This window comes from Strongyloides ratti (genome assembly GCF_001040885.1).
Source record: "Strongyloides ratti genome assembly S_ratti_ED321, chromosome : 2".
In the NCBI taxonomy this organism is placed as follows: domain Eukaryota; kingdom Metazoa; phylum Nematoda; class Chromadorea; order Rhabditida; family Strongyloididae; genus Strongyloides; species Strongyloides ratti.
Genome location: NC_037308.1, coordinates 385,365 through 410,502, shown reverse-complemented (window position 1 = coordinate 410,502; position 25,138 = coordinate 385,365). Strand labels below are relative to the sequence as shown.

The 25,138-nt window shown below is 21.4% G+C and overlaps 7 protein-coding genes across 7 annotated transcripts; 4 read left to right on the top strand and 3 right to left on the bottom strand.

The window, feature by feature from the left end:
• Positions 1 to 671: 671 nt before the first annotated feature.
• SRAE_2000010900 (UMP-CMP kinase) lies at positions 672 to 1,326 on the bottom strand (the record flags this gene model as incomplete). The annotated part of the gene is made up of 2 exons (XM_024650898.1): positions 672 to 1,187; positions 1,231 to 1,326. The coding sequence occupies 2 exons, from the start codon at positions 1,324 to 1,326 to the stop codon at positions 672 to 674; spliced, it is 612 nt and encodes a 203-aa protein (XP_024504629.1).
• Positions 1,327 to 2,059: 733 nt separating this feature from the next.
• SRAE_2000010800 (Hypothetical protein) lies at positions 2,060 to 3,276 on the bottom strand (the record flags this gene model as incomplete). The annotated part of the gene is made up of 4 exons (XM_024650897.1): positions 2,060 to 2,406; positions 2,452 to 2,967; positions 3,009 to 3,056; positions 3,096 to 3,276. The coding sequence occupies 4 exons, from the start codon at positions 3,274 to 3,276 to the stop codon at positions 2,060 to 2,062; spliced, it is 1,092 nt and encodes a 363-aa protein (XP_024504628.1).
• A 448-nt stretch (positions 3,277 to 3,724) lies between these two features.
• SRAE_2000010700 (Ubiquitin carboxyl-terminal hydrolase 48) lies at positions 3,725 to 7,003 on the top strand (the record flags this gene model as incomplete). The annotated part of the gene is made up of 3 exons (XM_024650895.1): positions 3,725 to 3,769; positions 3,807 to 6,701; positions 6,746 to 7,003. The coding sequence occupies 3 exons, from the start codon at positions 3,725 to 3,727 to the stop codon at positions 7,001 to 7,003; spliced, it is 3,198 nt and encodes a 1,065-aa protein (XP_024504627.1).
• A 1,002-nt stretch (positions 7,004 to 8,005) lies between these two features.
• Positions 8,006 to 9,571, top strand: SRAE_2000010600 (Ribosomal protein L37/S30 family-containing protein; the record flags this gene model as incomplete). The annotated part of the gene is made up of 2 exons (XM_024650894.1): positions 8,006 to 9,353; positions 9,399 to 9,571. The coding sequence occupies 2 exons, from the start codon at positions 8,006 to 8,008 to the stop codon at positions 9,569 to 9,571; spliced, it is 1,521 nt and encodes a 506-aa protein (XP_024504626.1).
• A 130-nt stretch (positions 9,572 to 9,701) lies between these two features.
• SRAE_2000010500 (Peroxisomal coenzyme A diphosphatase NUDT7) lies at positions 9,702 to 10,650 on the bottom strand (the record flags this gene model as incomplete). Its single annotated transcript, XM_024650893.1, has 4 exons — positions 9,702 to 9,711; positions 9,753 to 9,956; positions 10,075 to 10,333; positions 10,506 to 10,650. The coding sequence occupies 4 exons, from the start codon at positions 10,648 to 10,650 to the stop codon at positions 9,702 to 9,704; spliced, it is 618 nt and encodes a 205-aa protein (XP_024504625.1).
• Positions 10,651 to 14,972: 4,322 nt separating this feature from the next.
• Positions 14,973 to 16,253, top strand: SRAE_2000010400 (SH2 domain-containing protein; the record flags this gene model as incomplete). The annotated part of the gene is made up of 1 exon (XM_024650892.1): positions 14,973 to 16,253. The coding sequence occupies one exon, from the start codon at positions 14,973 to 14,975 to the stop codon at positions 16,251 to 16,253; it is 1,281 nt and encodes a 426-aa protein (XP_024504624.1).
• A 7,041-nt stretch (positions 16,254 to 23,294) lies between these two features.
• SRAE_2000010300 (Domain of unknown function DB domain-containing protein) lies at positions 23,295 to 24,900 on the top strand (the record flags this gene model as incomplete). Its single annotated transcript, XM_024650891.1, has 4 exons — positions 23,295 to 23,540; positions 23,895 to 23,911; positions 23,950 to 24,720; positions 24,768 to 24,900. The coding sequence occupies 4 exons, from the start codon at positions 23,295 to 23,297 to the stop codon at positions 24,898 to 24,900; spliced, it is 1,167 nt and encodes a 388-aa protein (XP_024504623.1).
• Positions 24,901 to 25,138: the final 238 nt, after the last annotated feature.

Sequence of the window (25,138 nt, the reverse complement as noted above, 5' to 3'; positions counted from 1 at the left end):
TAAAGTATTTATTTTTAAAATTTACAATTTTATCATGAAAGTCGAGATTTAAAAAAAATATTCCACAATTTCGCCCTTCATCTTTAAATCCTTATAACTCCTCAACTATAAATTTTCTAATATTGTTGATTATATTCAAAATTCATGCCATTTCAAAGGCTATCGAATGACTATAGTTGCATATTCAAATTCCTAAAAAAAAGTTGTTTTTTTTAAATTACTTATTTTTCTTTATTTATTTGTTGTTTTAGTATAAAATATTTTTATAAAATCAACATTGTAATTTTAAAAAAAATTTTACATATGAATAATATTCAAATATGCAAAAAAAATTTCTAGTACGTCAATGATTATAAAATTAAGTCAAACTAAAAAAAATTAAAAAAAAAATTTTATTTAAAAAAGTCATTGAGGGGTCACCAACTTTAGAACACATCCCATATTAATATTTCAGTTAATATGATTAAATTTAATATTGAATACTGGCAAATTCAATTATTATAATTTTTGTAAACTTTTGTCTATAAAACTCTTTTTTTGTTTACTGTAACTTTTAACTGGTAATTCGTTTTATTATTTAAAAAGTTAAATATATAATTATAAATTTTAAAAAATAATCAATTTTCTAAGTTCATATAATAAATTTGTCTTAAATGATTAAAGAATAAATCTCATATTTTAATACCATGCTGTTCAACTTCATCGAAAATAACTTTTGTTACATCAAAAACTTTTTCTGGTGTTGATATAGTTGGAATATCTTTAACAATATCTAATTTTTTATAATGTTGAATGATGGGAAGAGTCTGTTCGTGAAAAGTTCTAATTCTTTTTTTAAGACTTTCAACATTATCATCACTTCGACCCTGACCACGTTTTAAACATCTTTCAATAGAAATATCTTCAGAACATGTTAAATTAAGAACAAGCTGGACATTTGTACAATCTTTCATCTCTTTTTCCCATCCATCCAAATTATTTTGATTTCTTGGAAAACCATCAATTAGGAAACTCTTCCCTTTTCCACTTTGAGCCATAGCATTTTTTAACAATTGACAGGTAATTTCAACTGGTACAATTGTTCCATTTCTAATATGATTTTCAATTATCTCTCCAAATTTAGATCCTTCTCTATTTCTTTCTTGGCGTAATAATTCACCTGCACTTAAATGTTTGTACCCTAGTTTCTGAAAAACTAAAATTATAAAAAGATATGTTTTTATAACTAACCTCTTGAATCATTGTACATAATGTTCCTTTTCCAACACCTGGTGGTCCAAGAACAAAAACTACGTTATACATTCTAAAAATAGATGATAAACGCATTAACAAATATTTCTGGAATTTTAAAAATTATTTTTAAAGAAATTACATAAAGAGTCATTTCACCAATTTGTTATACTCTGTACTTTATCTTTTGATAAATATAATGGTTATTTTTTTTTATTAGAATATATTCTTAACTATATAAAACCATTTTAATATTTTTATTACTATATGACAACATCTATTTATCTTACATTAAGTAATTTTTTAATGTTTATAAACATGTATAAAACATAAAAAAAAATATTTATATACAAAATTTTTTTAATTAATATTAGTTTAAAGTTTATATTATTACTATAGAATTCATATGATAAATATGATATATATTAACATAATTTCAGAACTTTTTGAATACAAATACTTTTTGCAATTTATATGACTATCTATAAAATTAGTTCTAATTATTCAATAAAAATATTTTAAGATGAAAAACAAAAAGTTATTACTAATATATTCTTGCTTTTTTAAATTTGAAAATGAAATATTTGAAGTAAAATTAAACATAAATATTATTTAAATTTATGGTGTGGAAAAGAATGAATATACCAAAACAACGACATTTATATTTTAAAAAAAAAGATAATAGAACAACGAGTCTTGATATCATAAATCTTAGCATTCGCGAACACAATGATAAAAAAAAAGCGACTGATAAAAATCTTTGTTTAATAGATATTTACAATAAAAGAAAATATTAAAATATTTACATGAGTATCAAATAATTGGATCACTATTTTTCAGCTGCTTTATAGATCTTACTTTTACCTTCATGTATTGTTTTTTCAATATTATTTAATATAAATTTCCTTTTTTCCAAACTTTTTAAAAGAGAAAGCAACTTTTTCTCAGCAACATCAATTTTTTCCACCTTATTTCTAATAGTATTTTCAAGGCATCCCAACTGCCACATATCCATAGCTAAACTGTCTCGATCCTCTTTTTTTGTACTTTTAGCTTTGTCAACTAAGCCATCTACAACAGGTTGAAATTGAATGACAAAATTTTTGTACATATTTTTAGTTCCAGTCATAAAATCTTCAGAAGTAACCACTTTTGAAAAATCACTTTCGAGAAATTCTGATAAAGGATATGATGTTGAATTAATATGTCCATCATTACTACCTGGTACTTTAGCAGTTGAAAATTCCTGATCAGCATTAACTACAATATTTTGTAACTCCAGTGATTTTGGAAGATAACTTTCTCTAGTATCATCGCAGCTATCTTCTTCTTCCTCATAGTTGCTGCTTTCAACATTAGAAAATATCTTTTCATTAGAATGAAAATTAGGAATTTCTGAATCATTATTAACAAAAAGTTCTGGATTTAAACTACCATCATTTAGATACGTCTCACTAGCATTACGGGAGACTTTATCATTTTGCCGTCTTATATAATCTTTAAAACTTGGTGAAAACAAATGACTCTTATGTTTGTTCTTATGAGATGATATTGCACTGGCAATTTGTGGTGCAACAGAAACCTTTGGTTCGGAAGTATTTGTCTCTTCAACACCAACATCTTTCTCTATTATCATAACTCTTGGTTTTTTGATATTGGTAATACTAGTTTCACGATTGTCACATGCATTACGCTTTTTACCATTTGGAACAGAATCTTTTGCTACTGTTGTATCCTCTAAAATAATAGTTAAAAAAACAACAAACTTTAAACCATACCATGACCAGAATAATTATAAGAAAAACCAGATGTCGCCATATACATTCCTGATTGATTATTATAAGAACCGTTTCTTGAAAACTCACTATAATTGTGTGAAAATTGACCATTGATAGGTTGATGTAACGTATTCTGTTTTACAGGGTTTAATTTATTTGTATTAGAGTCATTGTACAGAGTACATGGTATTGATGAATTAGACCACTGCACCTTGTTTGTCGGATGTGTTACATGATAAATACCCGGCTTAGGTTGATAATTTGACATTTTAAGACTTTGACAAATTTATTTCAATACTAGTTATAAAATCGTTAACACTTTGCAATTTTTTAAATTTAATTTATAAACTTATAATTAAAAAAGTTTTATTCAATCTCAATTTAAAAAAAAGCAACAAATAATGGTTGAAAAATAAGCCAACACACAAATGTATTTTTTACTAAGCTTAGTCTCGTTTTGAAACAATATACCAATTAATACTCTTACACCGAAAAAAAGTTTAGACTTTATATATGGCGCACTTGGTATATTCATAAGAATGATTACACTTTATATAATTTATATTTATTTATTTATTATTTTTTCTTTAATTATGTTTTTGTTTCTCATTTACCATCGTTTTTTTTTTTATTTAAATTTTTTAGGTGAACTGCCTTTTTTGTTGGAAGAAGAATATTATTATTATAAATTTATCTTCTTAATATAAATTATTTAAATGATGAAAAATAAGATTAAAAGAAAATTTAATTCTATATCTAAGGTAAGTTGATATCATAATATAACATTTATTCTTATAGGTACCTGACAGGCGTGATATTTTGACACGTGAACTAATTTACCACAAAAATATTGTTGCTGTTGATGAATCTTTATTATTTGATTTAGTTAATCTAAATAAGGTACTATGTGATCATGATACTTTTCCAAATAAAAAGGCAAACTGTAAGCAATATAGTCGATGCCTTGAATGCATTAATAATGATGTTTGGAAGAAGATTTATGAAAAAGTTATTGATGAAGAGGAAGGTAATAATATAAATCTTAGACCAATACAAGATAAGCCATGTGGTTTGAATAATACTGGTAATCATTGTTATGTAAATAGCTTTATACAAATTTGGTTTAGTTTTACACCTTTTCGTAGAGCTATCTACGATTTTATGCCAATAAAAGATTTTGTTCCAAAAGATCCTAAAATGAATATCCAGGATATAATTTTGGCATTAAAAAAATTATTTATTACTATGCAAATAACACCTTTTGAAGACGCTTGTGCATTACCTCTTATTACACTTTTAAAATTAGATAATGAACAAAATGATGCATTAGAATTTACTACTTTATTTTTTTCATCTTTAGAACGGGGACTTGAGAATCATCCAAATGGAGGAAAATTAAGAAATTTACTACAAACATGTTTAAATTGCAGGCAAGAACAAACATTAGTTTGTAGTTGTGGTCATAAAAGTAACAAATCAATGGAAAGTTGTGGTTTTCATCTTCATATAGAAGATGTTAAAACTTTGCCAATGGCTATTAATAAATATTTTAGTACTGAAAGATTAGAAGATTTTAAATGTTCAGGGTGTTTTAATTCTGGACATGTTGAAAAGCAAATTAAAATTACAAAATTCCCTCCTGTATTATTGATTCAATTAAATAGAGTATCATATGACGCTCTTGGAAGAAATGTAAAAATAAAGACACCAATTGAATATCCAATGATAATAAATAGTTCAATGATTAATAATGAGCTGGATGAAGAAATTGAATATGAATTATTTGCTGTAATGATACATGAAGGTAAAGAAAGTCACTGTGGACATTATTATGATATAATAAAAGAACCTAGTTCTGGAAAATGGTTTAAATATAACGATAGACTTGTTGAAGAGGTAAAAACTCCGGGATATATTGATGAACCTACTGGTAAAATAAGATCCGATATGAAGGGTTGTTATGCGTTGTTATACAAAATGAAAAATCTTGATGAGCCAATACCTAATCCTGACGATAATCAACGAAGTTTAATTGAAAATGAATTAAATGATTTATTTAAAATTCAAAAAGAAGGTACATTATGTGATAAATTATGGAGACATGTTTTTAAAAAATACTATAATATAGTTTATCGTATTTTTAATAAATTAAAAATACCTAATGTTATTATAAATAAAGAAAATATGACAAACTTTGTTTGGTTTCCAACAAATTTAATCAAAGAATTTAATATGTGTTTGTATCAATCATATAGTAGAAAAAAAGCATTTTCTTTAGATATAAATGAGTATCCAGAACAAGATTATAATTTTGACAGAGTTTTAGATCGTCTTGAAAATGAAGTTTACCAACAAAATACTTGTCCATCAATATCAGTGGAACTTTGTTGTCACCAGAAAGTTCATATGGAGCTCATACTTTCAGGAAAAATGAAAGCTGTCCAAAGAGAGGCAGCAGAAGATATTTTATCTTTATTATCTATGAATATATTTTTATCTAAAAATGATAGTGAATATGTTCCTTGTTCACTTCTTACAATTGACAATATATGTCTTGAGTGTTTTCAAATTCTTATTCAAAAAATAAATTATGAAAATAGTTTTGAAGAAACAAAGAAAATTGCAAAAAAAATTATTTTAGAGTGTTCTAAACGTGTTCCTGAAAAAATTTTAATATCAAATATACACAAAGATAATCTTAATAATGGATATTGGGTTTCAAAAGATGAATTGAGAAATTATGAAAAACTTGCTTTATTAAGTATTGGAGAGAAATTTAAAACTGATAATTCTACTTATTCAATGGCTTTTGCAAATGACATATCTAATATTGGCATGGGAGATACTGATAATTGTTTTCAACAACAAAATTCTGATGTTTCACCAAAAAAAATAAAAAATAATTCTGAATTGGATTCTTTTAGTGGTCTTGAATTGTTTATGCAAGACAAAGTTCAATCATTGTTATTTAATGAAACGTTAAAATGTCAACATGGTAATTTATCTACTATCAAAAAACGCACGTATATCACTGAGAATGAATGGAATCAATTAGTAAAACCTTTTGCAGACTTTTATGCTGTCCCATATCAGACACCTGAGTGTTGTGAATGTATTGAAATTCAGAATATGGAAGAAAGTAAAAGACAGGATTATATCTCAAAGATATATTCTATTAAGAAGACACTTGGTCCTACTTTAAAAACCATTGAAAATAGAAATATTATGGAAAATGAATCTTCTTTTTCACTAGGAATTTGTAAACAGTTTCTCAAAAATCTTATTAATTTTAGAAATTATGATAAAGTAGATGAAATAACTGGAATCTGTCAAGAGTGTGTTTTGTGTGAAGATCATAATATGCCTTATCTATCTCCAGAGATGAAAAAATACTCACAAATGTTAGCTCCTGTAAATGAAAATGAATGGAATTTTATACAAGAAACTATCTCAAATTTTGGTTTTGATATTAATTCAAAGAAAATATTTTTAAATAGAGAAGAAACAATTAATAGTTATGAATTTTGTAATGATTGTAACAATAAAGCATTAGAAGATCAAGAAAATAGTAAATACATTTATCCTGATGGAGGTTCTATATTTGTTAGAATTGTGAAAGATGATAACAATTGTGACAAAAATGAAGTATCTCGTTTTGGAAGGCGATCAAAGAAAAACGAACTTTCAATAAAGGTAATTTTAACAAAATTTGTAGACAAATTATGTATACTTTTTAGATGTTTTCAACTGAAACAATATATGATTTAAAGATTCGTATTGCAAATGAAATACGATGTGATGTTTTTTCTTTATCAATATTTAACGGTGGAAAAGAGTTAAACAATACTTCAACATTAGAACAGAGTAAAGTTCCTCAAAATAATGAAGATTATCCATTACAAGCTATTGTTTATGCAACTAATGGTAGTCAAGAAACTGTTTGTAATGAAAGACCAATTGAAAAAGGATTTAGAGATACAGTATTAGGTTTGTAAATTTAAATGTAAATAATATGTATATTGTATAAAGTGATTTAATAAATATTTAAAAATAATTGTATTTATAAGTAGTTCCAAATAAAGAACACAGTGGTTTTTTGTATTATACTGTTTTCATTTTTGAAATAAGCCTACTTTATTTGAGTTTGCTAATGCTACCTTTTCCTTAATTATAATTTTTTACATAGGAAAATTAGGGGAAAGTGCAATGTTCAAAAAGATCTAAAAATAAAGTCTTTTTAATAAGTATTTTAAAATTTATTGTGTATTTTTCTCAAATAGATTTAAAATATTTTTGATTCATTAATATGATACATTCCGAAATTTTTTTTTTCTTCAGTAAAAATCATTTCTTAATAGCTTCTTTTTTATAAAAGTTATAATCTTTTTTTTTAATAAATTACATTCTTAAAATTTTAAAGTAGATTTAATAAATTGCTATTTTTTTAGTATCTCAATTTGATTATTTTGCATAGTATAATTTTTTACAAATTAAATTTATCAATTTTTTAAATATTTTATTACTATTTTCAATTTTATTGTAAGATTCATACTGCTATATGGTTTTATTATTATCAGAACAATTTTTAGAAAAATATTATTTTATAAAATTTTAATATGGTGTTCTTTAAAGTCTTTGTCCACGATTCTGTTGTATTTATATTCAATTGTCTTCATCTTTGAAAAAGATTGTTAAAATGTATTCAATATGTATTTCAATTTATCAAACTTTTACTTTTACAATAAAAGTTGAACAAATTGTTTTTGTTTATTTTTTATCAAAAGTGTGATTTTCTTAATTTTTTTCTAATGATATTTTTTATTTCCTTGGAATCATATTCATTGGAAGATAAAACTTATTGTAATAAATTTTTTGTTCTCTTTTGTTTCGTCTATTATATTCTACTAAATAAAATGAATAAAGTAACATACATACATCATTCCAAATTCATTTTAAGATACTTAATTGTTAATAAATTTTTATTTTTTATTTTAAAAATGTATTTAAGACATTGTACAACTTTGTCAACAATTAATACTATTTCTAAAATAAACTTTAGATTTTTTTCTACTCCTGTTAATGATGAAAATAGTAATATTAAAAATGAAGATAAAACATCAACATACCAAGAATTAAATTATGTTAAACCACCAAATTATCTTAATACATATCCTTTACATGAGCCTAAACATATGTTACAAGAAGAATTCATGCCTGAAGCCAACAAAACTGGTACCGGTCCTCGTTTAGCTGACTATTTAGCAATTAAAAAAATAGTTGAATCATTGGAAACTCCACAAGAAAAGATTGATTTTGTTAATCCATATGAGAGAGAATGGACTAGGGTTGAAAAAAAATGGCATAGAAGATGGCACCCAAAACTTTTTGGAACAAGAAAAGCATGGGCATTACCTGTGGTTCCTAAATATTTTGACTGTTCATCATATTATCAATATATTACTAAAATGAGATTAATTAATGATAAGAAATCTTTTGATAATCTGTTTAAGAATCTTGTTTTTCCAACTAATGCATTTGAGAAAAAAGTAACAGAATCATTGATATCTTTTTTATTTACTGAATCAATTGATTCAGACAAAATAAAGACAGACAAATTTTTAAGGGCACTTCTTTGGGATGCTGAAAGTTACCTTGGTATTAATAGACAATCATTTAAAAATTTAAGAATATCAGAAACAGAAAGAATAGAGTCATTCTGGGTTCGTGGTGGTTTTTCTCATTTTTATGAATGGCAACCTATATGGGAGAAAGAACCTATTTTAAATAGACGATTAATGAAAAAATTTATTGGTGATGATAGAAGAAAATTGGGAGAATTAGCTTTTACAATGAGAGATGAATTTGCTATACATATTAGACAAGAAAACCCTATGACTCATTTATTTTCACTTAATGATCATGAAACTGTTGAGTCTCCACTTTTTGATAAAGATGTTGATCTTAAAGATATCTGTTATTCACCAAAAATTTTTAATCTTTGGCCTGATAAAGATCCATTATGGCAATGTCCGGGATATGAATATGATTGTGGAGAGACACATAAATATGGTCGTGTAGCTTTAAAAAATACTTTAGATATTAATAAACGTCTTGATTATTGGAAAGTAGTAAATGATGGTGAAAATGTATCAAAAAATATGTATAATAGTGTTGCTATAAGTTCTCTATTTAATTGGTTAAATGCTCAAGCACATTGTAATGGATATACACAATTTACAGATCTTGATAAACCATTTGTTTCAAATTTAATTCTTAGTGATGGGCATAAATTTGCTTTTGCAACAGGTCAATTAAATACAATTGCTATAAATATAGATAATCCAGGTATAATTAATTATATAAATTTTAATTAAATTTTTTTTTTTCTAGATTTTGTTAATAACAGAACAAATGTATGTTATGTTGATGGACCATATACCTTGTATGATGAGTATGATCCAACAAATGAAACATTCTATTATATAAATGAAAAAGGAGCAAATGAAAAAGGTCTTAATAAATTTGTTTTATCAAGAATCTTACAATTAATAGCTAAATATTAATTTTTATTTTGTTATTCTAGGAATTTTTATATAATATTAATTCAAATTATTGTTAAAAATTATTAAAGAAAAAAGTATCTATAATTTATTTTTTTTTTCATTTGTAACTGCTACTGGTTTTTTTCCTTTTCTAAAACTTTCTTTAATTATTTGTTGGATGTCCATTTTATCATCAACATACATTAAATTAAATTGAGGTTTCTTGTTATAGATTATCATTGCAATTTTTATCAAAATCCATGCTGTTATTCCATAAATATTATATTCTTTATATTGGAATGAATGAAATTGAAAGTTATTAAAATTAAATGTTGTATATATATCATTTTTTAGAAATATACTTAGTGGACAGGTAAAATACTGCGATACTTCATCTTTATTAAGTCTAAAAAATAGTTAATTAATAATTATTTTAAAAAAAAGATATAACATTTTAATAAATATTATATTTAAATTGGTAAATGTTATATTTATTATTATAGATTATTAAAAACTTTACATACCTTAATATTAAGTTTTCTTTAATTATTCCAATTATTGGATGTATTATGATATTATATCTAGTTCTTACCCATGGTAATTGTCCTATGATATCAATTTTATTAATTTCTAGTCCTATTTCTTCAATTCCTTCTCTTAAAGCCGTCTTAACGGGATCATTTAAATCTTCTTTGTCAACCATACCACCGGGAAAAGCTACTTCTCCGGGATGACGGCGCAGATGGACAGATCTTACTGTCAATAGTACATGCCAATCACCATCTGTAAATTTAAGTATAAATTATAAAGAAATGAAATTATAGTTATATGAGAAAAAGATGTTTCCTTTTGTATTATAAATCGATTTGACATCATAAATTAAAAAAGTAAATTTGGTAGAATATTAATTTAATAAATTAACCAAAAAAAAAAAGTGCTATTAAAATATACTAACCTTTATATTGTAATAAAATTAAAATACTAGCCGCTTTTGATGCATTGACTTTTTTAAGATTTACTAAATTTGTTTTTTTCTCATTAACTAAATATGGTTTAAAAGACATATCTAGAAATTGTTTATCTTTTTCATAATCTTCCATTTTATAATAAGACAATAATCAAATAAGATACTTTTTTATTATAAAACATCAATTACTAAATTGTATGAGTTGTTTATAAAAGATAACGAATACATTTATATTCTTTTTGATAATTATTGTAATGTATTATATACTTAATGGTTATTTCTATAATACGATAAAAAGAAATGAAAATAGATAATTTTAAAATTTCGGTAACTTATTAAGTAATTGGTAATTTGATGTATTATAATTAATTATATTTTATATCTAAAAATTAAATTTTAAATTTATATAAATATAAATTATTAAAAACATATATTTATATATATATATATATTTTTTTTTATAATTTTCTTTACTTTTGTTATAATATACTTTTTAAAATCATCTGCCATCTAATAATGTATTTATTCATGTAATAGTAGTTTAAACATTTATATTGTGAACCTCATTGTTAAAACAACTGCTCATTCCTACTACAGATGTGGTATATTATAATAGAAAGAGAATGTAGATGAATGATTCAAGACTATTTAACTGTCCAATATAAGTATCATTTATGTTATTTATTTTTAAAATATGACAACTACAATAAACATAAATTTCATTACCTTAATTATGAAATAATAAACAAAAAGTATTAATGTCATTTTATTGTTTATCTATAATTAATTGTACAAAAAAAAAAATTTTTTTTTCCCTTAATATTTTTGTTACTATTTATATAATGTTAAAAAGTGAATATTTAACAGTTAAACAAGAAAATTTTTATTATCTGTTTTATAGCATTTTCTTTTGCTCATATATTTTAGGTACTTTTTTAATACATTATTGTGGATTAAATATAAACCAGACCTATAATTTTATATATATATTTAAAATAAAATGTATTTTAATATTGTTATAAATAAAATTATTTTTAAAAATACAAAAATGTTTTTCTATTTTGTATTATTAAAATAAAGTTATTTAAAAAAAATATTTCTTTTTTTATTGTAGAATATATATATATATATTTTTTAATAATAAATAACAAATCACCTTATTTACAAACTATCATATGTCAAAATAAATTTTACATTACATTTCTTATAAATTTAAATTTTATCAAATATACAAATATTACACAATAGCTACTACAAACTTTGTCATTCCTACTTTTAAAATAGACATTATAAAATTTATTGAAGTTCTATTGTATTTAATTTTCTTATAAATATTGAAGAAAAGATATAAAAATTATATCTATTGAAAATGATTATCATCTTGTATAAATTTAGTAAAAGATTTTTGTGAGTCAAATTAAATAAATACTACTGATAACTTTTAATATTATAAATAATATTATAATATCAATACTTATTTTAACTTTTAGTAAAAAAAAATTAAAGATTTTTATTTTATTTTACTATTTTGCATATTTACAATTTACATGGAAGTTATCTTAATCTATAATCTTCTCAAGGCTTTTTACTTTACATATAAGACATTTCTTACGATAAGTAAATTATCTTTATTGTATCATATATTCTACAACAATTTCTATCTTTCTTTCTAATTATTTAGAAAATTCTTTGTTATACTTAATTGTTATCTTTAAAATTTTTCATGAAATGTTATAGAAATAACAATATTATAAAATATAAGTAATTTTAATATATCTTATATATTTTTAAAATATATATTTAAAATTTTGTACTTATTAGAAAATATTAATAATAAATATAGTTTCTTATATATTAATAAGCAAAGTATGTATATTATTTTTATTATTATTTCTTTTAAATAAAAACTTTTTAATAACTAGAATAATCTTAATTTATTTTTAAACCAAAACTTTTATGTTTATTGTATATTGTCAATACAAGTAAACAAAAATGTTCCATATGGTTTTAAATATTAATTTTATATTTATTGGTATTTTTTTTTTTGATATTCAAACATTACTTTAATTTAAACAAAATGTTCTTTATTATCATTTTTCTATCAATAAGAATATTTAAATATTTTTAAACATAACTTTTTTAAATCTTTTTAGAATGTTTTTCTTTTTTTTTTCTTAAATATTATATAAAAATTTATTTATTAATATACATATTTATAATTTTATTTTTTTTTTTGTAATTTAAACTATTTATACTTCTTCATCTGATTGAAATATTTAAATAGTATCAAATTTTGTATAGCTAAATCCTAAATATAATTTTTTTTTATTACCACTATTTTAATATATATTAAAATATGTTTTAATTAAATTTTTTTATTTATATATATTTAATTAGACCACATTTTTATACAATTTTTACAGTTTTATTAAAATGAATAAAGATTTATTATATTGAGTATTGAAAATTTTTTATGACTTTTATTTAAAATTATTTTTAGTTAGTTATTTTACATTTAAATAGAATTAATAAACTTTTACTTTTTCTATTATATAAGTTTAAAAATCCCACATTTATATATACATATATATTCATCATAATCTCTTTTTTTTTTACTAATCCAGATTAATAAAAGGTCTATTTAAATAGCATACCAATAATTTCTTTCATTCCATTTACTTTATATATATATATATTTGACTCTTTAAATTTATAGGAAACTGTTTATCAAAATATATTTAAAAGTTAAACATTCTACTTTTTATATATCTATGTTCCTTAAAAACTTTGTTATATATCTAAACAAGTCATTAGAAATGTTTATTTTATAGTATATTAATAGATATATGCCATTATATATATATATATATATCTTTTGTTAATTAATTTATTTTAACTATAACATTAATTTTTTCCTATTTTTTGATAATAAAATATTTATATATTTTAATTTTATATTGTAATTTATTATAAATTTTTAATTCTTAACTTTTTTTAATATAAATGTTTTTTATTTCTTACAAAAAGTACATATTTGTAAAATAGAAATGTGTATTATAAATATAAAATGCATTGTTACATATATTTGTATCCTTCATTTCTCTAAAATTTCATAACCCATATATATTCTACTTCTTTTATATAATAAATTTTTTATTTTTTAAAAACTGTTCTATTTTATTTTCTACAAAATATTTACTTTATATTAATTTTTTTTTATATTAAAAAAACTTTTTTTTTTTTTAAAAAAAAATATATATATTGATACAATATTAAAATATAAAATAATTTATTAATCAATGTTTAATTATATGAGTAATATAACTTCTAAAAAGTTGCGCTTTATTAGTTAAACTTTTTAACAGGTTTTTATAGGTAATTTTTTATTGTAGTTATATTAAGTATGAGTCACATTATCTATAGCAATCATATTATTCCAACATTTATTTATATATCATTGCATTTTCATCCCATTATATTATTACATAGTAAACTTTAATTAAAAAGTTCCATTATTTTTATTTTATAGTTAGGTAGATTGTAAAAATTTATGATCTTGAGAAAGAAACCGTAAATTATTTTTTTATATTTTTATATAAAATTATTTAGAAAAAAAAATAAATAAATAAAGTATTGATGAATATAAAAATTAGTAGTATGATTAATAAAAATATATACACTTTAATGCTTATTTTTCTTTTTAAAAATTATTTTTAAAATATATGTTACAAGAAAATATTTTAAAAAAGTAGCCATAAATTTTAAGTTACTTTCTGTTATTTGGTATTTTATTTCTTTTTCTGCCATATTATATTATATTTATTATTTTATTCAATATTATCTTTTTTTAAATTTTTATAATTAATATATATTTTTTATTCATTGTGTAATTTACATGTTTATTTTATAAAACTTTTTATATAACTTTCATTGTTCCATTCATTATTATAATATCATTTTAATACAAATATTAAAATTAAGGTGTATTAAAAGAAATAATATAATAATAATAACCTACAACATCATGTTTACTTTTAAATTTTAAATATTATATTACTTTTAAATTTCTTTAAAATATTATATCTATAAATTGTATTGTTATAGAAAAAGTTTACTTTTGAGATAAAAATTCTATTTTATAGTATTTTTAATGATTCATGTAAAAATTAGAAAATAATTAATCTTAGGTGATTATATTTCTTATTTATTTATCTTTTGTTTGTTTTAACGTGAGAAATAACTTTTAAATATTTTTTCTTTTTTACTTTTTAAATATTTTGTTTATATTTATCTTTTTGCATTATAATATTTTTACAAATTATTAATAAAAATTTTATAAATTTACTTTATTTTATTATTATTACTTTTTTTCATAAACGTTATATTAATAAAAAAAAAATTATTTTGTTTACATTTACTTTAAATTAAAATAAAATATTTTAGCTATTGTGTATCATGGAAGAAGATCTATATGATACACCATGGGAATTTAAAAACAAGACATTTGCTGAAAATATTGCTGTTATTGAGGCAGCTACAGCAAACACTTCAAACTTGATTATACCAACTAAAATATCATCAAAGCATAGTAATAACAAAAGAATATCAGAAAGTAATTCTTTATCTATATCATCATCTACAAACTCATCTCCTACATTAAATAATAATGAAAAAAAATTTTCCATTAAAATTACAAAAGAAAATTTTGATAATAATTGTTTTATTGATGATATTAAATTAAAGAAAGATACAGATAAAGGATCTCCAAGAAATTATGAACAAAAATTAAATAATGATACAATTAATTGTAATAATTCAAAAAATATTTTAGCTACTGTTGTCCCAGTTAATATTGATAAAGATACACAAAAAATATTTTGCAATAATCATAATATATCTTCAAAAAATTCAAACAAAAAAGATGATTGTAAAAAAGATAAAATAAGTAATAGAATTGACTATAAACTAGCAATTGACAATGGAACTTGTCTTTTAAAAGAAGATTTGAAATATGGTAATCATCATAGTAGTAATATACAAAGAAAGCAGGAAACAAGTAATGATAACAAATTACTCACCTCGATAAATTCGAATCCATCATCACCATTTGAAGTTGTTTTGATTACAACACGACCATCCTCAACATCACCATTAAATAATCAATCTCCTAAAGCAACTATTAAAGAGAAATCATCACCTCTTTCACGGCATACAACAATATTGACAACAAAACCATCTTCTCCCAAACATCATAAACAACCAACTTCGTATCACCGATCATCTCATAGTGATACAATAGACATTCCAAATTTAGAAAATACCTGTAATAATCAACCTTCATTTAATGTACAGGGACAAAAATCTTCAACAAATAAATATCATTCACATCTAATTAAAAAAAATAAAATAGATACTGAAGACATGATTATTCATAATAATGTTGATAGAACAATTGCAGAAATGATTCTCCAAAATAAAGATACGGGATATTTTTTATTAAGAAAAAGATCAGAAGGTAGTATGGCAATGTCTTTAAAAGGTAATTCGGGTATACTTCACATCAAATTAGAACAAAGATCAGGAAAATGGATTTTAGGAGAAGGTCCTACATTTAGTTCTATATCATCTGTCATTAAATATTATAGAAATCATGAATTACCTATTAGAGGTGCTGATCATATTATACTTCGTAATCCTATATTAGTTCAGATGGATGATGGTAAATTCTTTTGTTAAAAACAACTATTTATTGTATATAATATATATAAATTTAATAAAATAAATATACGCTTACCCAGTTTGGCATAAATTTCAATGACAAAAGTATTTATTTTTATTATATAATTTTATTGTTATTATTATTTATTTTTTTGTTTATCTGTGAATATACATGAAAATTAATTTTTATGTCTTTTTTTTAGTATTTAAAAAATATTTTAAAATATCTGTAACAGTTGTTGGAATTTCATAATCTGGTATAGCTGATTAATTAATAAGAAAAAAATAATAATAATGCGGAAATATGTATTATATATTATAGATATATTTTTTTTTTTGTATCTTAATTATAAACGTTATAAGGTTATTAAAGTTTATCTTATAATATGGTTAAATATCAAAATAAAAAACAAAAAAATCATTATATCTAAAATAAATAGATATTGAAATCAACGAAACAATAATATATGGTAATTAGATTGTTATTATAACATTATTGTGTTTTTTTAACGTCAATTAATATATATTAAAACTCTTGGAATTATAGCTATTTGTTTACCAGTATATATATATATATATATTTGTCACAATAATTTTATTGTTGTATGATATAATCATTATACATAATTATAATAATAGGGATCATGATTAGGCAATATATTGCCAAAGGCTATTAATATAAATAAAATATTTATAATAAAAAAAAAATTTTTAATAGTGATTTTATATATATATATATATATATTATTTTAAAATAATAATAATAAGATTTGAGAAATTACATTTGATTAAATGGCATTACCTGATTGCTATTTGGTGGAACATAAATTAGATAAATAGAACTTGTATTGGAAGAAGCGGGATTTATAATGGGGGTATGGTAAAAGGTGGTTCATATTTAAGCATATATTAATTAAGAAAAAATGGAAAAAAGCTTGCTTTTTTTTGCTTATTAAAGATAATTTTGTTAACATATTTATTATTAATAATTTTAATTTTTTTTAATCTTTTAAAGTTAACAAAAATATATATAATATGGTTATAATTTATTTTCTAATCGAAGGTTATTTTGTCTTAACATTACGTAATAAATATAAAATTATTATTTTTATTTCTGACAATTATGTATATATATTTATTTCTATCATCTTATTGTAATGTATTTTTTTTAATGTAGGTAGTATTTTTAATACTTAAAATATTTATATAAATCCTTATTTGTATTTTTTAAATTAAACTGCAATTAGTTAACCCAAATACTACCTATGACCTAAGATTTATTTTAAAGAAAAGGGAACTATTTTCTGAAAGTGAAAAAGATATAAACTATTTGTCATTAAATATTATAATTAATATAATATAAAAGATAGCTGTAAAAGAGAAATTTATATAGGTTTAAAATATAAAAGATCCGTAATAAATTTTAATTTCTAATATACTAAGATAAAAATCATTATATATATATATATACAAAATATATTTTTAATAGTTTCTATTATTTATTTATTTTTTTTATTAGTATATACGTAAAAAAAAAGCATTAAACATTATAATTATTAATTTCTAAATTTTTAGTTTCTAAAAATATTTTTTAAAAAAAATTCATTATTTTTATTGTTTTTCAAATAAAATAATAGCATAATTCATTTATACTTTAGAAAATTTTTTTTTTTTTCAGACAAATTATTTGTTATATGTCCTTCATTTCATTATATAATAATGACATTTGCTAATAAACCTTTTAAATATATATTTTGTTTATAATCAAGTACTAGACTTAATAGTCATGATTATTATAATTAAAAAAATTATTTTTCTCATAATTTTTAAACAATAAAATTAAAAACATTTTAAATAATAAAAGTTTTTTTTTTATTTTTACAATTTAAAAATTTATTATATTTATAATTTGGTATTAAGATTAAAAAGTTTTTTTTTAAGTTATCTTATAATATAATGTAAAGTACAGATTAAAATTTTTGTTGTTATAGTGATGAATATAACAATTGTAGTAATTAATATTATTAGTACAAGTTACCTAAAAATTAACCTGACATTCCTTATACTAAATGACAATATTTTAATTTTATATAATAATTATTATATTTTATTTATATTATTTAATATTATATTTAAAAAAAAATTAATTTATATCTTTTAAATATGTTTAAAAGGAAGTTGATTATTACTTATTTAATTTTTTATACCAAAGTCCCTTTAATTATCTATAGTTTTTTTTTTTAAATTATATTATCATTTGCACTGTTCAATGTTAATCAAATGAATGTCTGTTCCAGACACTGTTTAATTATACAAATTGTTTCAAAAATGTTGTGCTATCATGGTCTGTGCCAGGCTCCGTTGTTATAGTCAAATAAGTTAGACAACCACGTTCCTTCTAATTTTAAATTTTAACAATGCCATTTTTCTATATAACTTTTATAGTACAAATAATATTAAAAAGCTTTTTATAAATTATATATGATAGTATAAAAAAATTTAAGGTAATGATCATTACGTTGAAAAATTATTGCGTGGTAGAATAATTTATATGTGTGAAAAATTACTTTTTAAATTTTTTGATTAACATTTCTTCACTTCTCACCGTATAATTTTTTAAATAGATGACCTAGTTTTGTACTTGAAGTCAGGCTAATACTTGAAATATTTAAGAAAAGATGTATCATAAAAGAAAGAAACAATTTGAAATTTTTTATTACAAATACCTTGATATTAAAATTAATTACTGCTATAATTAAAATATCATTTAAGCATATTATATAAGCCACTTTGTTGGTACCAACCGGTACTTGTTGTATCTCAAACCCTGAATTAAACTTATAACTTCAAGGTTTTTTTTTTCCTAAGAATTAATCTTTTATATACCTTATATATAATCGTAATTTTCAGTAAGCATACTGAGTTTCTTCTTATCATTTTTGATGGTATCAGATAAAATTTTTACCTATTTTACAAAGATTAAAATTTCATGGGCATTAACAATAAACTTTCATTTAAAAACTATAATGATTAATGAAATAAGTCAAATAAAATATTTTTCTAGGTAATTGAGATAGTACAGATAGATAATAATTTTAACAAAAAATGTTGTTCTGGATAAAATTAAACTTATTATATTAAATTAATATATATTTTATACTTTTTTTTACATTTATTGTTAAATGATTTTTTATAATATTTAAAAAAAAATCAATATTTTTAATATAAAATAATAATGAAAACAATTATAAATACTTATTTTTAATTTTTAAAAAAATTTTTTGATTATTAGATTAAAAATTTATCGGGTGTTTTGATAATTAATTATATTAAATGATTGATATGTAATACAATTTTAGATATTTATATTACAATATCATAATACAATATTTTTAAATTTAGGTTATATAGCCATATAAAAGTTCTAAAATACTTTATTATTTGTTACGTCACCTACGATATAATAAAAATAATTCAACGACTAAATGGAATGACTAATCCAGTTGTCCAAATTTAATATATCTTTCTATTTAAAAACAATTTATTCCTATGTCAATCATCATCCTTTAACAAGCAGTACCAGCCATCTGCCCCTGAACTTGATACATTAAAAATACAATTTGTAAAATCTTTTTATCTCTCTAATCATCTTTGATGTACTAGTACTCATGAAAATTTCAAAGAAAAAAACATATTGTTACATGAGTATATATATAAATACATTCTATTTTAACGGTGCTTGGTACCTTACGCTCCAGAAGAAATTAAGTTATAAAAAAATAAAATCAACTATTAATAATTCTTGCCAAATATAATAAGGTTTTTTGGATTCATACTTTACCTTGACTTAATTACATAAGTTTCAAAAAGACATCATCAAAACACAAAATTTTTTTTTTTTATAAATATAAATCTATATCTGACCTAAATATCAAAACAAAATTTTCATTATCACGGAGGTTAAAAAAATATGTTTTATTGTTAAATTTTAAAGTATAATCGTAAGTATAAATTGTTTTATTTTTTTTTCAATTATATAAAAAAATTAATCATTTTTCATTTTTATCTATTTAGGTAAAAAGTTTGTTCTTGACATTATAAATGGTACATAAGATTTTAATGAGATAACAATATATGAAATAACTAAATTATCTTTTTTTGATTGATGCAATTAATATATGATACGTGCTTTTTAATAAGAGGATTGTTAAAAATTTGTATATAAAAGTTCAAAATATTAAAAGACTTTAATTCATTATCTATTTTTCATATTCATAAAACTTTTCTTCATGTATCTTTTAATTATATATATATATATATTTATTATTTTTCAAAAAAAATATTTAAAAATATTTTTTACCCTACTTGAATATTTGGAATGTTTATTATTTAATTAATTTTACCATTACCAAAATCGTAAGCCTAGTTAAAATCTTTTTCTGTTAATCAAACCTTCTAATTACAATATGATTATTTTCTACAAAATTGGGATAGCGGGTCATCTTTTGACCGAATTATTTATTTGAGTAAGCCAAAAATATTTAACCAAAATATATTTATAATTAATTTTTGTACTTTAATCATTAAATAATATTTGAATTTTTTTTTACAAACAAATATGTATATATAAAAATAATCATTAAAATTAAATTTTAAACATATTAATAATTAGTTGGGATATTTTTGAATATATTTTAATTAAAAAATTATATCACAAGTTTTATTTAAATTTAACTTATTTTTATTCATATATCTTTAAGAAATCCTTTTTAAAAAAATTAAATGTGACATTTTTGATATATAAAATATTTTATTTAATTAAAAATAAAATAAATTTTAAAGTAAATAAAGGTTTTTATTTTTTTTTAAAAGAAATTTTAACTTTAAAATTTTATTGTGTTTGTATTTTTTTTATTATATTTGTTTATTCTATATATCATAATATTTTTTTATTAATAATAATTTATTAAATGGATATTTTGATCATCATCATTTCTCTTTATCTTAATTTAAAAGTATATCACAAATGTAACTATTAATAGATACTTTTACAAAAGTACAAATAGTATGATATAATTTTTGAAATAAACAAATCATATCAATGAAATGTATAAAAGATGCTCAAGATATTTGAAATTCCCCTTCCTAATATAGTTAATCATCATAGATCATCTATATATTTTATTTTATTTTATAAATAATTACTATATATTTATAAAATTGACACAATATATGCTTTTATTTGCCACAATTGATAGGACTTTTATACAGTTTTCATATGCAATTCATATGTACTTTATAGTAAAGAAAAGATAATTATTATTAGTATAATAGAAGAGATGATTTAAATTCTATTTATTTTGATTAAACATGCCACATATTCCTATCAATTTTATAGAGAAAGTTTTATATCATTCTTATACAAATATAATATTATTAATTTATCATAAAATAGGAGGGATTATTATAAAGTTATATTATTAATTCATAATTAATGTTCACATATTTATTAATTTAATTATTAATTTAATGCCATTAATCTAATTATTTTTAATTTCCTCATACATATTAATATATTCTTTTTTTTTTTTTTTTTTAAATTATTTAAATATAAAATTGTTGAAAAAAAAAAAAAATATCGCGCCAATCTTTAATTTTATACAAATTTTTTAACTTGTCGAAATAAATTAAAACAAATTTTAAAATCAAAATTAATACTACACATTTTCCTCTTTCATTTTTAACCTTTCTCATCAAATATTCATTTTAAAATATATCCCTTCTTTCTAATTTTTCAACTTTTCTAACTTAAAAATTTTATCGTGAAAGTGTATACAAAAAAAAAAAATAATTTAAAAAAAAAATAGGGAATGTCCATGAACTTGCTTTCTATCAAAAATAGTTGTACTTGACCATCAAGATATAATTGCCATCTAATTTATCACAAATTCAATTTTCTTTTAATAGTTATATATGTATAATGCTCTCTTTTAATATTTTTCTTCCGCCTTTCTTCAAAACTACAGCAAAAAAGGCTTACATGAAGGGAGTATCTATACGTAGACTGCATCAAAAATTTCACCCACCTCTTTTTTTATGTATACTTGTAACTGCTTTTCAAGAGTATATAAACAATAGTATTAAAACTTTCTATCATCATAAGTTTGTTGATATTTATTATAAAAAATTATAATAAATATCTATTTTTATAGTATATTCTTTTCTAATCTTTATGTTATATTTTTTGTCATATTTTTTTTTAATAAATTACTTTCATTTTAAATCTAAAAGATTTATTTCATTAAAAAAAAAAGGAATTTTAAAAATTTTTCTTCAAAGACATTTTAATGAAAGATCTACAATTTATGATTTCTTTAACTCTTTTAACCTTACAATTATTCAATCTTTCTTTAAAAGTATCTATTCCTTCCTATCTTTTAAATCTTGGTACTAAATACATTTTTCTAATACAATTTAACCTAACCTTCAAATTACAAAAGAAAAGATATCACTTCTTTTTTGCTTTATGGCGGTCATACATCTCTCTATCTTGAACGACCCTTCATAATATACTTACTTATTTCTTCTTCTTCTTCTTCTTCATCTTCATTAATATGCTCTTTTTATGTTACCTACATATTACCTATATTTAACATTATTTCGTTCCAGATAAACAAAATCAGTGGCTATCGGAGACTTGCAAATCTTCTATTTAAGGTCTCTAATCAACAAACCAATTACCAGTACCTTAATTTGTCGCTGTTAAATTATACTATATATATATATATATGTATTTATATATATTATATATATATATATAATATAACTATTTATATCAAAAGTCTTTTTTCAAGATCATCCTTAAAGTTATATATATATCTACAATAATTACAAGTAAATATATATTGACATTTTTATACAACCTTGACAACATTTTAAAATATTATCACATTTAACCCTAAAGCTTTTGTTTTCTTATATTAATTGTATATATCTTTATACATCATTTGTGAAAACATTACAAATTTCAATTAATTAATATTTTAACAAAATTAAAATATGCTCCCAGAACCACAATCACCACGCACTGCCTTGGCTCTTTCAGATCTTCAATCAACCAGTAATTCAACTGGAGGTTTTGGTGTTGGAGGTGGAGGTATATCAGGGTTATCATTATCAAATAATAATGGAGGTTGGTCCACCAGAGGTGTCGGTGGCATTGGTGCTGGTCTTTTTGATAAAGGTTCTTCATCATCAACAAATGCTGGAGCTGGTGCAGGAATATTTGGATCAGATTCCAATCAGGTTTGATTAACATAAAAATATTATCTTTATTATTTATTATATTCAAATCAAAATTTATAACATACTTTTTTTTATATGCTTTATTAACAATATTCCCATTATAGCACAATTATTTTATTATTATTACTATTATTAATTTAATACATAACACTTAACAACAAATAATTATGTTAACAAAATGACATTTTATAATGTTTTCGAGAATCTTCGTCGTCAAAATATTTATTCTAAACTTTAATTTATATCTTCTAAATAATATAATTAATATTTGATGTAATTTTAGAACGGGAATAATTACGGAATCTTCGGATCTAACAATTGCAGTTGTTCGTCCAACGATTTTGGTTTATTTAGAAAATGATGGGAAAAAAGTAAGTATATTATTATCATATAATTAATCTTTTTATAGTTCATTAATTCTTTGCCTTTTTGTTTCCGCTTTATATATTTTATCAACATCTTATGCAAAATCTGATAATTTACCACCATGTGATTCCATACCAAAATTACTTTGTTGTACTGATCGTGTACTTGAAAAATGTTTAGGAGGTTGTATTGATTACATTCATTCTAAATGCCCTCATAAACTTTATAAATATGAAAGAATTCCAACTCATGAAAAAAATGATAATGATGATAGATCAATAGAAGTAATACCTACTGAAGAAACAAATCGTATTCAAAAAACTTCAAAAGAAGTCAAACCAAAATTATTTGGATTTTCTGAGAAATTAATTAAAGCTCCTATAGAACAGGAACCTGTATCAGTACCAAGGCAAGTTGTATTAGCAGCTCCTTCATTTACCCCAAAAGCTGGTGGTGATTATGCTTTTCTTAATCCAAAATATCCTATTACTGAGGTTTCCGATAAAGATCTTTCTCCTGAATGTGGTACAGAACAATCACAACCACCATTTTCACCATGTATTTCAAGGAAAACCGTTGATGAATTATTCCTTTCATGTTGTGAACAACATGTTCCAAAAAATTGTCATAGTTTATGTAGTTATGAACATAGAGAACATGTTTCTGCTGAAACTTTAATTCAAGCTGTCCAACAAGAAGGTTGTGATTTAAAATATTTAACAAAAATTCTTTACTGTGCCAATCAAAATAGGGACAATAGAAAATGTTGTTCCTCTCTTGGACTTGATGCACCAGATCTTGAAGTTGGTTCTCGGTAAGTTTATAAAAATAAATAGTATAATTGATTGTATTATTTTTTAGTTGTTTGAGAATGTGTAACATTTCACCATCTGGAGATTCATTATCAGTTATAAATGAAAAGGATCTTGTTTGTTTGTCAAACTTGAACATTATTAACTATTGTGCTAGAGCTGGTATACGAACTTTGGCTTAAATGTTAATTTAAAATTTATGATAATTTAATAGAAAAATTAATAATTTTACAAGAGCACAAAGTATCAATTAAGTATATACAGTTTCATACAATAGTAACAAAAATAATAAGTAATAAAGTAAATCAAAATATTATTTTACACATTTGGTTCAAGAAATGCACGTATTATATGGAATCATTATTATTATTTATACATATATTATTAAGTGGACAATAAGAAGGTGAAGGGATGTTTTTT